The sequence below is a fragment of the Arvicanthis niloticus genome, chromosome 10, assembly GCF_011762505.2.
Source record: "Arvicanthis niloticus isolate mArvNil1 chromosome 10, mArvNil1.pat.X, whole genome shotgun sequence".
In the NCBI taxonomy this organism is placed as follows: Eukaryota; Metazoa; Chordata; class Mammalia; order Rodentia; family Muridae; genus Arvicanthis; species Arvicanthis niloticus.
In genome coordinates, this window is record NC_047667.1 from 63547628 (window position 1) to 63561859 (window position 14232).

At 47.2% G+C, this 14232-nt stretch overlaps 1 protein-coding gene across 39 annotated transcripts in view; it reads left to right on the top strand.

Moving 5' to 3' along the window:
• Positions 1-14232, top strand: part of LOC143443738 (uncharacterized) — a 130378-nt gene that overhangs the window by 98021 nt on the left and 18125 nt on the right. For 29 of the 39 annotated variants that reach the window (XR_013112997.1, XR_013112978.1, XR_013112981.1 and 26 more), the window contains one exon: positions 1194-1302. Coding sequence is in view for 2 of the 39 variants with exons in the window: in XM_076941602.1 (XP_076797717.1) it covers positions 1194-1302 (109 nt within the window). In the remaining 37 variants the exon portion in view is untranslated. Of the gene's footprint in view, positions 1-1193; positions 1303-1729; positions 1780-2117; positions 2265-11670; positions 11845-12206; positions 12945-14232 lie in introns of those variants that run through there. The other 10 variants (XR_013112966.1, XR_013112993.1, XR_013112992.1 and 7 more) reach the window with 7 other exon arrangements.

A 14232-nucleotide genomic window follows, 5' to 3' on the forward strand; every position in this document is an offset into this window, starting at 1 on the left:
CCTACTAGTTTGGAGTTAGTCCATGTACCTGATATATAGACATAGAGGAAAGGTCAGAGAGCAAATTGTAATAATATTATTACATATTAGGGAATCACATATATATCATTCATGAAGTTTTGAAGTAGAAATAGAATGAAAAACAGAGACTTCAGAACTTTGGCCTCATAGAATTAGAAAAGATAAATTTGTTTTCAATGAATATGATAGTGAAGTAAAAAGAATTTCAGCAGCACATATTCAGCAAAATTCTTGGTGGAATGAACCAATGTAAAGGCGAACCCAGCTCATCCCAAAAGTGTGACCTTCTCACCTTCCGTCTTGGATGCCCTTGGTGTCTTATGTTGCAAAAAAGAGTCCGGAGGTAAAAGCACCAAGGTAATAAGAGTCTATCTGTTAATAACCTTCAGAGTAACGCAGGGCAAGTGGCTGCCACACGACCCTCGCTGACAGCAAGTAGAGGCCATGCATCTACATTTTAACAATTGGGCTTGTGAAGAACCTAGAAACTTGGACTCAAAAGAGCTCACTTGTCCCAAGATTAAAACAATTTTCAGTCCCTGCCCCTCTGGCCGGAGTGCAAGTTAAGTTCCTAGAGTTCATCAGAGGGAAGTGAGTCTCCACAGCCAAGAAGATGAGAGACAGGGACTTCCTCAAGTAAAACTCACATCTCTCCACCACCACAGGGAGCACTGGCTTCCTGTGTCAGCCCCCAGGGGCCTGAGCATCATGGGGACCACAAGGTGGGGTTCTGCTATTTCTTTTTTTGGATGACATGGTTCTCCACTCCTTTCCCTACCACACCATATTGGTTATGATGGTGAGAAAGTTGAGGCAGGGATTGAAATCTCTTTAATACCTGGGTATCACACCACAAGTCCTGGATGTTTACTCAAAGGTGATGGTTTGACAGGAGCTCTTGCCACCATAACCACCCCCCCCCCAGGGTGGGATGAGCAAGTGTTGTAAGAGGAAGAGTGACAGGGACTTCAGGGTCCAGAGAACACAGAGTAGAGTGAAACCTTAAGCAATAACATTTTTAATCTCTGTGGGCAATAGAGAGGAGAACTTCTGCCCGGCCACACATGCCAAGCTCTGAGCAGTGGGTGAGCGGAGCAGTGGCCGTCACCTCTTCCGTGCCAACAGTGCTGAAGGCAGTGTGTCATCTCTGTATTCTTCCCTTACCTCAACAGTTGGCAGCAGAGGACTCCAAGATGGAAGAGCCACGGGATGGAAGGAGTCTACCTCAGAGCTGTCACTTACAGGAAGGAAAGTTGTCTGACCAAGACCACGTGTTTCTGGGTAAGGAATGTATCCAGATGAGGTTTTAATGCACACATTTGGAAGCTGTATTTTATAACAGACTGCACTGTTAACTTTGATTAACATAGCATTCGAATTAAGACTAATGCTGAAAGATGAGGAGCTCTTATTATTCTAAGAAAATTCAATCACCTCATCACTGTCATCCTCACCGTGGTTGGCATCCTCTCTACCCAGGCTGTGAAATGTATACACATACACATGCAGGCACACATGCACACATGTATCTGTACACACCATGCAGGCACACGCCTACACATGTATGTGTATCCAAATTATGAAACAGACTCACATCCTAAGTGCAATCTCTCTCTCTCTCTCTCTCTCTCTCTCCTTCTCTCCTTGTCTCTCTGTCACACACATACACATACACATACACACACTCATGGACACACACATAAACAAGCACACATACATGCATATGCAAATTTTGAAACAGAGACTCACATCCTAATGGTAACACCAAGAGCATGTAGTACCATCCACCTTTTGGATGAGGTCAGGGGCAGAGGGAGAGGTGAAGTTCTGCAGAGGCAGTGACACACATGACAGTGTTTTTGAGTAACATTATCAACATGTCAGGATTATTGGTTTCTATACAGAATGGCCAGGCCATGTGGGTTTGATCCTGGTCTTTGGAGGAGGTTAGCCCAGTGGGTGGGGCAGGGTGTGGACTGTGTACTGTCCAAGTGAGTTAGGATCTGCCGTTTCTTTCTGCCATATGGACCACACGACTTGTCTTTATTTCATTACTACCATTGTGCTACAGCAGGCACTCATATTTATTATAACAGACTCATGGAATCGCTGGGCAAATCCAGTAAGAAAAACACATGAAACCTGATACAGAGTGACACACTGCTCCGTGCTCTTCAGACAGCTAACAGCAGCACACACGTCATCACCCTGAAGGACAGATTTTACTGCTGGTGTCAGGGGAGGTTGGTATACCCAGTGAGAGCCAATCTTGGGGGTGAGGGCATGGGAGCATGCAGAAAGCAGGGTGCAGGCTAGGTAGGCAGGGAATGTGCCCACTGTGCTTCCAGATCAGAAGTCAGGGTTGGAGCTCAAGGACACTGGATGTCTTAGCCAGAGAGGCCGGTTTTGCAGGTGAGTAGGGAAGGCTGTCAGGGAAAGTAAATAATGAGATCAGAAAAAAAAGAGATGAGGAACCAAGTGGATGAGGGTTTGTGAGGACAAGAGATACAGACCCGAGGCTTATACAGTAAAGGCATTAAGTGTGCACCAGCCAGTGCGCTCCTGACACACAGCAAGATACTAACTACACTTCTACACTGAGAGGTTCAGGCAGTGACGGGGGGGGGGGGGGGGGCGCGCTCAAGTGTCAACCAAATATTTTTGTCCAAGCTTTCAGACTTGAGGGTTGTCAGTGAAATGAACCTTGGTCAGAGGTTTCCAAGTAGCCCTCACTGAGGCTCTGAATTGGGCTCAAGGCGTTCTGTGGGCCTCACAATTGAAAGACTCTCTGGGGTCCATGATGGAACTATAATCAAATGGCTCTAATGCCCCCAGGAGGCTTACAGAGTTACCCACTTACTATCGTGTGCTTAGGTCCTTGTCAAGCTACGGAAATGCTCAACCACTGAGCCACGATGCCAACAGGTCAAGTCGCAGTATGGGTGTTTGCGAGGTCCAAGTCCCTCATCCCCAGCTAAGGTGTAAGATGGGACTGGCAGGGATTCAGGTCCCTGAATCTGCCCCATCAGAGCATGCGTGAACCGGGCATATTGAGATGTGGTGAGCCTTCCCTTTTCTCTATTGAGCTCTTTAAGGATGTGACAGAGGTGGAGAGCTTTATCTGCCCAAGCTCCTGCTTGACAGTGCCCCACTCTTCCTTAGTGCTTCTGGGAGGTTTAGACCAAAGGAAGTGTGGACTGGAGGCTTTTGGTCAGTGCCGGAATCCCACCCATCAGTAAATCCTTGACTCGGTCGTTCTGCCCACCCCCTTCACAGCACCCTCTTTGGGAAGAAGGGTTGCAGGATTACTCCCCGCTAGCATTAATGGTATAAAGAGCTACCTTCTCATCTCAGTAATGCTAATTTAGCTCCATCCCCAGTCATTTGCTCCCTATTAGAAATACCCCAACAGCCTGTGCCTGGGTTCCCCATGCCCAGCTTTCGAGAGTAACCTTCTGAAGGGGATGAGACCGCCGCTGGGGCGTCTGCTGCAGAGCACTTAGGTTCGTATTTTTAGAAGCATGTATCAGTTAGCCCAACCTTTAGTGTACTGTAGGTACTTTTAATAATCTCCATAAAAGCCTGATTTCCAATCCCCAGGCTCAAGCTGACAGTGTAAATAAAATCACTCAAATCCACGGGGAAAGAGAAATGAAAATGACACGGATTAAAATTTGGTCAAACCTCTTTCTCTTTAAAAATTCTGCTTCCCTTCCAATTGGATCACGACCCTCTGTGTGTTCAGCTTAAGGCCAGACGGCCTGCTTTCACTTTTATTCCTCTCTGTAGCAGGCTTACAGTATTTAGTGTGAGGCTGTAAGGAGTGTGTGCTGGGGTAGGGAGTTAATACCATAATCCCCCATTGGTGGGTCAGATGCTGAATAGAGTAAAAGAATTAGCAAATATGTGACGTACAATAGAAGGGAAAATACATCAGCGTGATGTTCTGTGAGCAGGGATGTCTGTTGTCCAGGAGCAGTGGCCGGGAGGTAACAGAGTATGCATGCTTGAGGTTGAGCGTGAGCACGGAAACAGGGATGGAGAACCCCAGCAAACGTCTGGACCCCATGGACTCTGGGAGGCCTCTGCCACCATCTTTTTATATTGCATCTGTCTAAGCACCTGCCTGGATTCAGTTCCTAAGTCACACATAGCCACTGAATTGTCCCACAAAGTGGAGCATGCATTCTCTCAGCTGTAAATATGGGTCTGAAAGCAGGAGGCCTCTTTCTCAGGAGTAAGATTATAAGCAAATAAATAACCACATGGAAGTTATACAAAAAGAAGTGTTCTCTCTCTCTCTCTCTCTCTCTCTCTCTCTCTCTCTCTCTCTCTCTGTGTGTGTGTGTGTGTAGTCATAAAGTGACTAGTTGATTTTTTTCCCAACTCTATCCTCCAAAGGCATACTTAGTAGAGATCAACATTAAATATTAAGTTAGTTTTAAATTTGCATATAATAACAGGCACTCTTTTGGGTGCAGAATTCTATGCTTCTGAGAAGACTATGCCTTAGTGTGAGGATGGCCCAGGCAGGATGTGTAGTGTCATTAAATCCCACAATGCCTTGGGATGACACTTCATTAGAGCCTTCCACTGTGAGCCCTACTGATCCCTACTCACTGGTGACAGGTCACTCCTCTTCATGGTTCTCACTGGGGCTTTAAGGACCATTGGTATCTAAGCTTTAATATATATAATTTATGTAATACAAATGCTTTCTTAAATATACAGATTGGTGCTTTGAACACCATCTCTACCCCCATGGGTTTGTTTTGAGACAGGATCTCACTATGGAATCAACTCACAGAGTGCAGGGACTACACCCTAAGCTGCTGAGGGATTGGTGTAAGTTGGACGTGTCCACTGAAGGGCTGAGCAGTGGTTTTTATTCAAGACTGTAAATGATCATGGCAGCTGTATTTGAGACTGTACCCTACAGGCAGCAAGAAAAGTGAAGAAATGAGAAGTGAATGTGTGTGCACATGAGTGTGTGTGCAAGGGTGTGAGATATCAGTGTATGTGTGTGTGCATGAGTGTGTGCACATGAACACTCATGGACATGAGTGTGAGTGTCATGGGTATGTGAGTATGCCCATGTGTAAATGAATGTCTGAGAGCACATGTGTGTGCATGTGTGTGTACTCGTTCATGCCTGTGCATGAGTGTGTGAATGTGTGTGCATCAACATATATCTGTGTGTGTATGTATGTGTATGTGGTGTGTCTATGTATATGTGTGGTTTGTGTGTATGTGTGTGTATATGTGTGTATCTGTGTGTGTATGTGGGTGTGGTGGGTGTGTATGTGTGTGTATATGTGAGTGTGGTGGGTGTGTATCTGTGTGTATATGTGTGTATCTGTGTGTGTATCTGTGTGTGTACATGTGTGTATGTGTGTGGTGTGTGTGTGTATATGTGGTGTGTGTGTGTGTGTGTGTGTGTGTGTGTGTGTGTGTGTGTATACCAGCCCTGTTAGCCATCAGCTAAATGATGGGAACTGGCTCCCTCTTTCACATGTTCTGCCATGCAGTGTGTCCCACTAAGTGACTGAAAAACCAGTGGTCTCAGGAACAAATGATTCGGGACTTTATGGATCAGGATTTAGAGCTGTTGTGAAGAATAACCTTCCCTTTGCTATGAGACACTTCAATACCTGAAAATCCCCAGGGGAGGCTGGGTTCTAACCAGGAAGCATAAGATAGGCCACGAGTAAGCCGGCGTATTGTCTCTTTCCCATGGGACATAATGACTAAATCACAGAAGAGATCTGGTTTTGTGCAAGTAAAGCATTATTGTTTAGGACAGAAATATCCAAGTGTCTTTAATGTCCTTCACTCTCTTGTCTATGTTTCTATTGGCCCAGAGTTTGCCTCAATCTTCTTACTGCCCCCCTCCCCCCACCCAGCCCGTAATCATCCATGTTCCTTTTCTCATGATCTTCATGGAGAAGTTATTCACAGCTACGCACAGGGAGGCTGGGCCCACGGCTTCAAGCCAGGCTTCTTCACACTTCTAACTTCTTGACTTCTTGCCCTGGATGTCCCACCAACAGCCCAAAGTCACAACATCCAAACAGAGTTTCTGTCTGTCTGTCTATCTATCTATCTATCTATCTATCTATCCATCCATCCATACAAACAATTCCTCCTCACAGAATTTTCCATATACTTCCATTAGCTCTTATCTCACTTCCTGTTCCCTCCCTGTCTGCAGGTGACAAACACGTGTCTTTCCCCTCAGGCCTGGCACGGCGCCTGCCATGTGGTGGGCATTTATAAATACTTGAACAAGGAAAGAGAACACGGAGTTTGTTCTCTTTCAAACCCCGATGTTTATAAATGACTTTTAGCTGGATGAGAGCCTGTGACACCTCTGTAAACACTGCCACTTGGTCCCTCCTCATCACCAGCCACCATGTCTGCATGGTATGGGGACATTAGGCAGCCTACATTTTACACAACAATGAAAACAATATGGGCATTATGTTCCTCTTCTAGGTTCCCTCTCACTGAGGTCAGACTCTTTGCTCATCGTCTTACCTGCTTTTCCATGTCCTAAAAACACAGTGGCTGTCCTGTTCTCCATCTGGGCAATATTGCTTGAGAGAAGCCCTTTTTGGTTGACAGTAGAAGTCCACTGTGAAGGATCCTGAGGCCATCTAGACCCCCCATGCTGCTGTCCTCCAAGTGTGGACCCTGGACCAGTAGCAATAATATCACCAGAGAGATAATTAGAAGTGCGAATGCTTGCACCAGAGAGATCGCTCAGCAGGTAAAGATGTCTGCTGTCAGTGAAGCTTGGTGACCTGAGTTAAATTCTCAGGTCCTACATGATAGGAGACAACCAATTCCCACAAGCTGCCCTCTGTCCTCCACACATGCTTGAGTGTGCACATACACACATACAAGTACAGACACGTATATGCACACACATACATACACCCATGCATACGCACACATACACTCACACATACCCACATTTAAAAGAATAACTGAAGTTTTGGGCTCCACCCACATCTTCTGAGTGAGAGACTCTGAGGAGAGATCTAGTAATCTTTGAGGTGACAAGGTCCTCAGGTGAAGCACAGCAGAGTTAGCATTTCAGGAAAGTCTTATGGGGTCTCTCCTACACCCAAACCAGCTACTCATGCAGGCCTCTTATCATTTCCAAATAATTCTTATATTAAAAAAAAAGCCCTGTGTTCTCATCAATGTGTCTGTAGACAAGACCCTGCTGTGCACAAAATGTAAAGCTAGCAGAAATAAATGGTGCTTTAAAAAAAAATCAAACAAAAAATCGTAGTTTCTATAGTAGAAACTTTCTTCAAATGAAATAAATATTAGTAAGATGTGTGTGCGTGTGTGAGTGGTGCGTGTGTGTATGTGTGTCATGAGTATTATATGCATATGTGCATGTGTGTGAATTTGTGTGTGTGTGCATGAGTGCTGTGTATGTATGTGAATATGTGTGCATAAGTGGTGAGTGTACACGTGTGTGTGCATGAGTGGTGTGTGTGTATTGAGTGTGTTCATGTGTGTGAGTCTGTGTGTGTGTGTGTTCATGAGTATGTGTGTGAGTATGCGAGTTTGTGTGTGCTTATGTGCATGAGTGGTGAGTGTACATGTGTATGAGTATGTAAGAGTATACATGTGTGTGAGTGTGTGTGTGTGTGTGTGTGTGTGTGTGTGTGTGTGTGTGTGTGTGTGTGTGTGTACTGGTTGAATGTGTTTGGAGGGATGAGAAAGACCTTACATATTGGCCCTCCTTCCATTCAATGCCTTTCCCAGGACACTTCCAAGGAGGAGTTGGGAGCCTCTGAGGCAGTGGGGAGGGGATCTGGGCATGGATTTGAACCTGGCCTCCAGCTTGGTCCTCCAAGAACCTTAGGCATCCCTGGGCTGTATGCTCCCCACTAGAAAGTTAAGGCAATGAGCAAAACGTCCTCTTCTGGGTAGAAGTTAATTTTTCCCCTTATATATTTTTAGTTCTAATAGAAATGAATCCAGACTGTCTCAGAATCTATCTCTTCCTTGGGGACACAGGACACAATGTTGCCTTTGCCACTTGCTGGTCCTCTGTCTTCCCTCTCAGTGCTGACTTAATAATCAGGGCCAGTCTGGCACCGTTCGGAGTGCCAATAAAGAAAATAAAGCTTCCGGGAGAGTCGCACAAACATCTAACAGATTGTCAGCCCAGCATTTGCCTGAGAACATGGGCTGGTGCTGGGGGGAATGTGGAGAACACTGAAATTCTGGCTTTCTGTCTCCCTGTCCTTCTGCAACCCTTCACTTGTTCCTCTCCCCTTCCCTCTCTACCCTCCCCTCTTCCTGTCTCTACCCCCTCTAGTCTCCCCCCAACTCCTAAAGGCCTACACAATGCTGCTCTGGAGTGGTTCTTCCCACGGATCATCCTCTTAACTGTGTGTGTTTGATACACCCTAGACCCAAGCCTCTGGCAGCAAGGTGGGTAACAAACACCCAGGCTCCCAACACCACTTTTACTGCCTCCCACATGCATCTCTACAGAGTCCATCTTTCTCCTACACTTTTCTCTTGGTCACTCCTCCTGCCTCCTCTCCCAGTGAGCTTTCCTGTCCCAGCCTGAGGACTCTTCTTAGGGAAGATGGATTCTAAGATGGCCAGCTAGCTTAGGGACTGTGAGAGTTCAAGTGGGAGGTGAGAGAGGTGAGGAGGATGAGGGAGATGGGATCTATGCTCTGAGGTTCTTATGTGATAGAGAAGATGAGGTATGTGGTGTGTGTGGGGGGGGGTAGGGGTGGAAGGAGGGAAAGAGAGAGAGAGAAGGGGGAGGGAGGGAAGGAGGGAGGGAAAGAATATGCAGTATGAACAGTTTGTCTATATGTGTGTGCCTGGAGTGCCTTGTAGGGGTGTGTGTATGGGGAAGCTTGAGTGTGTGTGTGTGTGTGTGTGTGTGTGTGTGTGTGTGTTGGGAGCAGGGGTGGAGTAACAGGGTAGGAGGCTGCTGTGGCAAAGTGGACTTTGCCTTAATCTCTGGTAACTTTCCTCCATGTTGTGACCCCTACAAAACTTTGGGGACAGGAATCAGTTCTGAGAACCAGTTCAGCAAGCAGACTGGTTCTCAGAAACCCAGAGGTGGCCTGTCCCTGGTGCATCAGAGGTTCTGATGGGAACCCCAGACACACCTTTTAATCTTCACATCCCAAATGGCCTGGATGGAGACCATACTGGTAACAATCTTTTGCTGTAGCTTACATCTTACTTTAGACTCAGGTGCTGCACACATACAATAATTTTTAAATGCAATTTTTAAAGAATTGAACCTCAATATGCTTTCTGTTTGCTTGTATCTTATGGGAAACCTTCTCCATCTCTTTCCACTCTCCAGTGAGTGCAGCTCCCTGTAGTCCAGGTTCCTGTTCCTGAGCATGTGAGGGAGTATGCTCCACCCATCATAGTGCTCCACCCATCATAGTGCTCCACCCATCATAGTGTGCTCCACCCATCATAGTGTGCTCCACCCATCATAGTGTGCTCCACCCATCATAGTGCTCCACCCATCATAGTGCTCCACCCATCATAGTGCTCCACCCATCATAGTGTGCTCCACCCATCATAGTGTGCTCCACCCATCTTAGTGCTCTATCCATCATAGTGTGCTCTACCCACCCATCATAATGCTCCACCCATCATAGTGTGCTCCACCCATCATAGTGTGCTCCACCCACCATAGTGTGCTCCACCCATCATAATGCTCCACCCATCATAGTGTGCTCCACCCATCTTAGTGCTCCATCCATCATAGTGTGCTCCACCCACCATAGTGTGCTCCACCCATCATAGTGTGCTCCACCCATCATAGTGCTCCACCCATCATAGTGCTCCATCCATCATAGTGTGCTCCACCCACCATAGTGTGTTCCACCCATCATAGTGTGCTCCACCCATCTTAGTGTGCTCCACCCATCATAGTGTGCTCCTCTCATCATAGTGTGCTCCACCCATCATAGTGCTCCACCCATCATAGTGTGCTCCACCCATCATAATGCTCCACCCACCATAGTGTGTTCCACCCACCATAGTGTGCTCCACCCATCATAGTGTGCTCCACCCATCATAGTGTGCTCCTCTCATCATAGTGTGCTCCACCCATCATAGTGCTCCACCCATCATAGTGTGCTCCACCCATCATAGTGTGCTCCTCTCATCATAGTGTGCTCCACCTATCATAGTGCTCCACCCATCATAATGCTCCACCCATCATAGTGTGCTCCACCCATCATAGTGCTCCACCTATCATAGTGCTCCACCCATCATAGTGTGCTCCACCCATCATAGTGCTCCACCCATCATAGTGTGCTCCACCCATCATAGTGCTCCACCTATCATAGTGCTCCACCCATCATAGTGCTCCACCCATCATAGTGTGCTCCCATAGCTTGTGATCACCGTCTCATTTGCCCTCAACTATCAGGCACACTGAGACAAGCGTTAATGCCCAGGCTCCATCATCATCTGTTCTTCCACACACTTACCCAAGGACCCTATGGCCTCAGCTCTGCTCATCTCTCTAAGCCCACACCATGGATACATGTCTTGTTAAGGTGCCATCTCAGGTTCATGGCCGCTCAAAGGTCACTACTCACTGCCACATTTGACATCCCGAAGATAGTGGCGTCTTTTCCTGGGGGTGAGTCCACCCTTGGAGTGCACAGCCTTTGTCTCTCCCACTCCTCTTGGCCCTTTGGGCTTGGTCCTCCTCGGTCCTCCATGTTACTGCCTTTTGTGATCTCATTGGCTTCTCAGAATATCTTGGGCAAAACAATACCAGCCATGAACCCTGCTACCACCTGGGTTCTGGGGGTCCTCAAACCCACATCACCAGCTTCTGCTATCCTTCTCTTGGGTTCCCTCAATCCTTTGGATGGGTTCATTTTACAGGCACCTCAGAATAAACTGTTAAGTCAAAATGACGATGTTAAACTCTGAACCGCCTGTTGGATGGACAGCCTCATGCTGCCATCCAAGTGAGAGCCTGACCCTTGCCCCAGTCTCCACCAAGCTGACTAAACCGAGCTCTTCTCCATGACACCAACTCTAACTTTCCTTGCTACCCTACCCATTACTACTGCTTGCCCTGTTTTATTCAGTCTGAAAACTGTTCATCCAGGCTGACACCCTTGGGGTTCTTGCTTTATCTCCAACACGTCCACATCACCCTTGGTCCACTGTCCAAATGGTCTTTCTAGCATGGGGCTGCCCAAACTGCACAGATAAATTTACATTCATAAAAGGGCAGTTTCTCTGGAGCCGAGGCGATGTCTCAGTGCCTATTGTGCAAACATGAGGACTTGTGCTCAAATCTGCAGAGCCCATGTAAAAAGCCAGGCTTGGTAGTGTGTATCCGTAGTCCCAGTGTTCTTCCTACAGGGAAACGGGAGGCAAAAACAGGAGAATTCCCAGCTAGTCTGGCGTATGCGGCAGTGAACAACCAGAGAGAGGGCGGGCTCAAACAAGGTTGAAAGTGAGGCTGACACGTGAGGTCATCCTTTATGTGCACCAAGGCAAGTGTGCACCCGCACTCATGCATCTTACGTGCATGCACATATGTGGGTACACACCTTACACACACACACACACACACACTCATATATCCATATATCCCCCTTCCAGTTCTGTTTCTTATGTATCCCGCCACATTGTAACTACCTGCCCAATGGCCACTCCTCTTCTACTGAAAGCTGCAGAGAAGACACTTCCGTCATCACAGGATGTTATGGACAGTGTTGTTCAGTTCAAATCTACCTCTTCCCCGAAGTCCCAGAAGCCGCCCAGCCCTGCTGTTGGGTACGTACATCATCACCTCCACATGGGTCCTGTGCTTTCCACATAGAAGTCAGATGAAATTCCAAACTCCTCAGCTTGGCACACCACACAAATCCCGCCTTACTGTCTCAGCAACATCCAGTCGCTTCCACCCCATCTCTCTGAACTCTGTGATACTCCACCCCTCCACCCAGAAAAGTGGCGTCCTCTAACCCCCTCCCTCCCTTTAGAATATGGCAACTGTCTATCTCCCCTCAGCATAACTCCAATGTGAAGGAAGCTTCTCCTTGCTTTTCTAGTTAGAGTTTGAGCTCACCTGTTTAAGATTTCATTCCGCATTTCCCCTTGCCATTTCTCATGCAAAACAATGGATTCACTCACAGCAGAAGGTTGAAAGCAGCTGTCCAAAGATGCTGTATCCCAGTTCCCATCTCTGTGCGCATGCCCCTTCCATGGCAAAGGGGTCTTTACAGATGCAATTGAAGACTGTGAATCAGGAAGGACAGCTTGGATGATACAGAGGGACCCAAAGAAGTCAGAGTCCTTAGGAGAGAGATTCAAGAGGGTCAGTGTGAGCAACAGGCTGTAAATGATGGAGGCTGGGGTTAGCATGACACACTGGGAGATGGAGAGGAACAGAAATGCAGGCATCCATGAGAAGCAGATGGCCTCCCCCCACCCCTGCGAGTCCCCAGAAGCAGCCCAGCCCTGCTGATGGGTTGTATTATAATGACAGTGCTGTATAGTTTGTGTCAATTCACCAGAACTACCATTAGAAAGCTAAGCTATCCCTCTGAGCTGGATCATAAAGATATTCTAAAACCCTCTGTGGTGGTTTGAATTTGCTTGACCCAGGGAGTGGCACTATTAGGAGGTGTGGCCTTGTTGGAGTGGGTGTGGCCTTGCTGGAGGAAGTGTGCACCGTGGGTGTGGGCTTTAAGACCCTCATCCGAGCTGCCTGGAAGTCAGTCTTCTTCTAGTGGCCTTCAGATGAAGATGTAGAACTCTCAGCTCTGCCTGCACCATGCCTGCCTGGATAATGTCATGTTCTTGCCTTGACAATGATGGACTGAACTTCTGAACGTGTAAGCCAGCCCCAATGAAATGTCCTTTTAAGAGTTGCCTTGGTCATGGTGTCTGTTCACAGCAGTAAAACCCTAACTAATACACCCTCGATGGATGTACTTGTAAAGCCAAACCCTACAGCTATGCTGCTCCCCCTCCATTGGTATAAATATATAAAGCCCGACTTACAAACTAGGCACAGCAAAAGAGTAACAGTGATAACTCAATATGAGTCTTAGCAACCCAAGCACCGGATTGGTTTGATTGTTTGCGTGCTCCTTTTCCCTCTGTAATATCTGACTGTCCCGTGTTGCTGTTTTTACACTTTAGGAACAGGAGTTTCCAGGCTGAAAGAATTGAGATTCAAGGGCAGTGTCTGATGGCTGAGCCAGCCACTGAGTGACTGAGAGAAGACACAGAGTGGATACACTGGACACAGGATGATTAACAGTCTAAGATCATATCATCCTACTCAGAATAGGATACAGTTTAAAGCTTATACATTATTTACTTCTGGAATTTCCCACATTTCTATCCTGAGGTTGTGGCTGACCATGTGACTGGCCCCAAGGAGGCAAATGTGCCCAGAAGGGGAACCTTCCTAATGCCTCTGCTCTTCTGTGTACCCATCCATGTGTTTCTACATGTCTGATGTCCATTAGCAGATGCTTGTTTTATAACAGATCTAAATCACCATAGTAAGCTAGAGCTATCCTTGTGTTGAGGAAGGAAAAGCAAGAGTCCTAGAAACCGAATCAGAAAAGAAGTCAGGGACTACACTAGGTGGGGTCCCTCCTCCTGCTGTGTGCTGTTGGGGCTCTAACCTGTAGATGATACCAAGTGATTCTGCATTACTGGCTTATGATCAAACCTGTGTGTGACCTGCTTTGGATATGAATTGATTTGGGAGGCTGGCACTTAAGGCTGCCACAGTTCTCTGGATGAGAAACAAGAAGAAGGGCAATCAGGGAAGAGACAGAGTGGTATTTAGGTGCTGTTCCAGAGGCAGAGTGGAGAGGGCTTTGTGATCAGTTAGATGCTGTGCACGACAGGGCAGATTCCAAGATGACTCGGCTCCAAGATGACTCGGAGAACAGATGACTCCAAGCTCAGTGCCTGGCACACGGCGGATAAGACGCGATTGTCTTGAATTGAATGGTGTGGCGAGAAGACAATGGGGCGGATGATCACTGGGAGGAAAGGATGATGCCAATGAATATGAATAGTGGAGGGAAATAAATAGAAGAATAAGCATGTGTGTGCGCGCATGTGCGGGTGTGCAGGGGGCTGGAAAGGATGCGAGGCCTGTGCCCTGTCGGCCGCTATGGTTTCTACGGCTCTGTT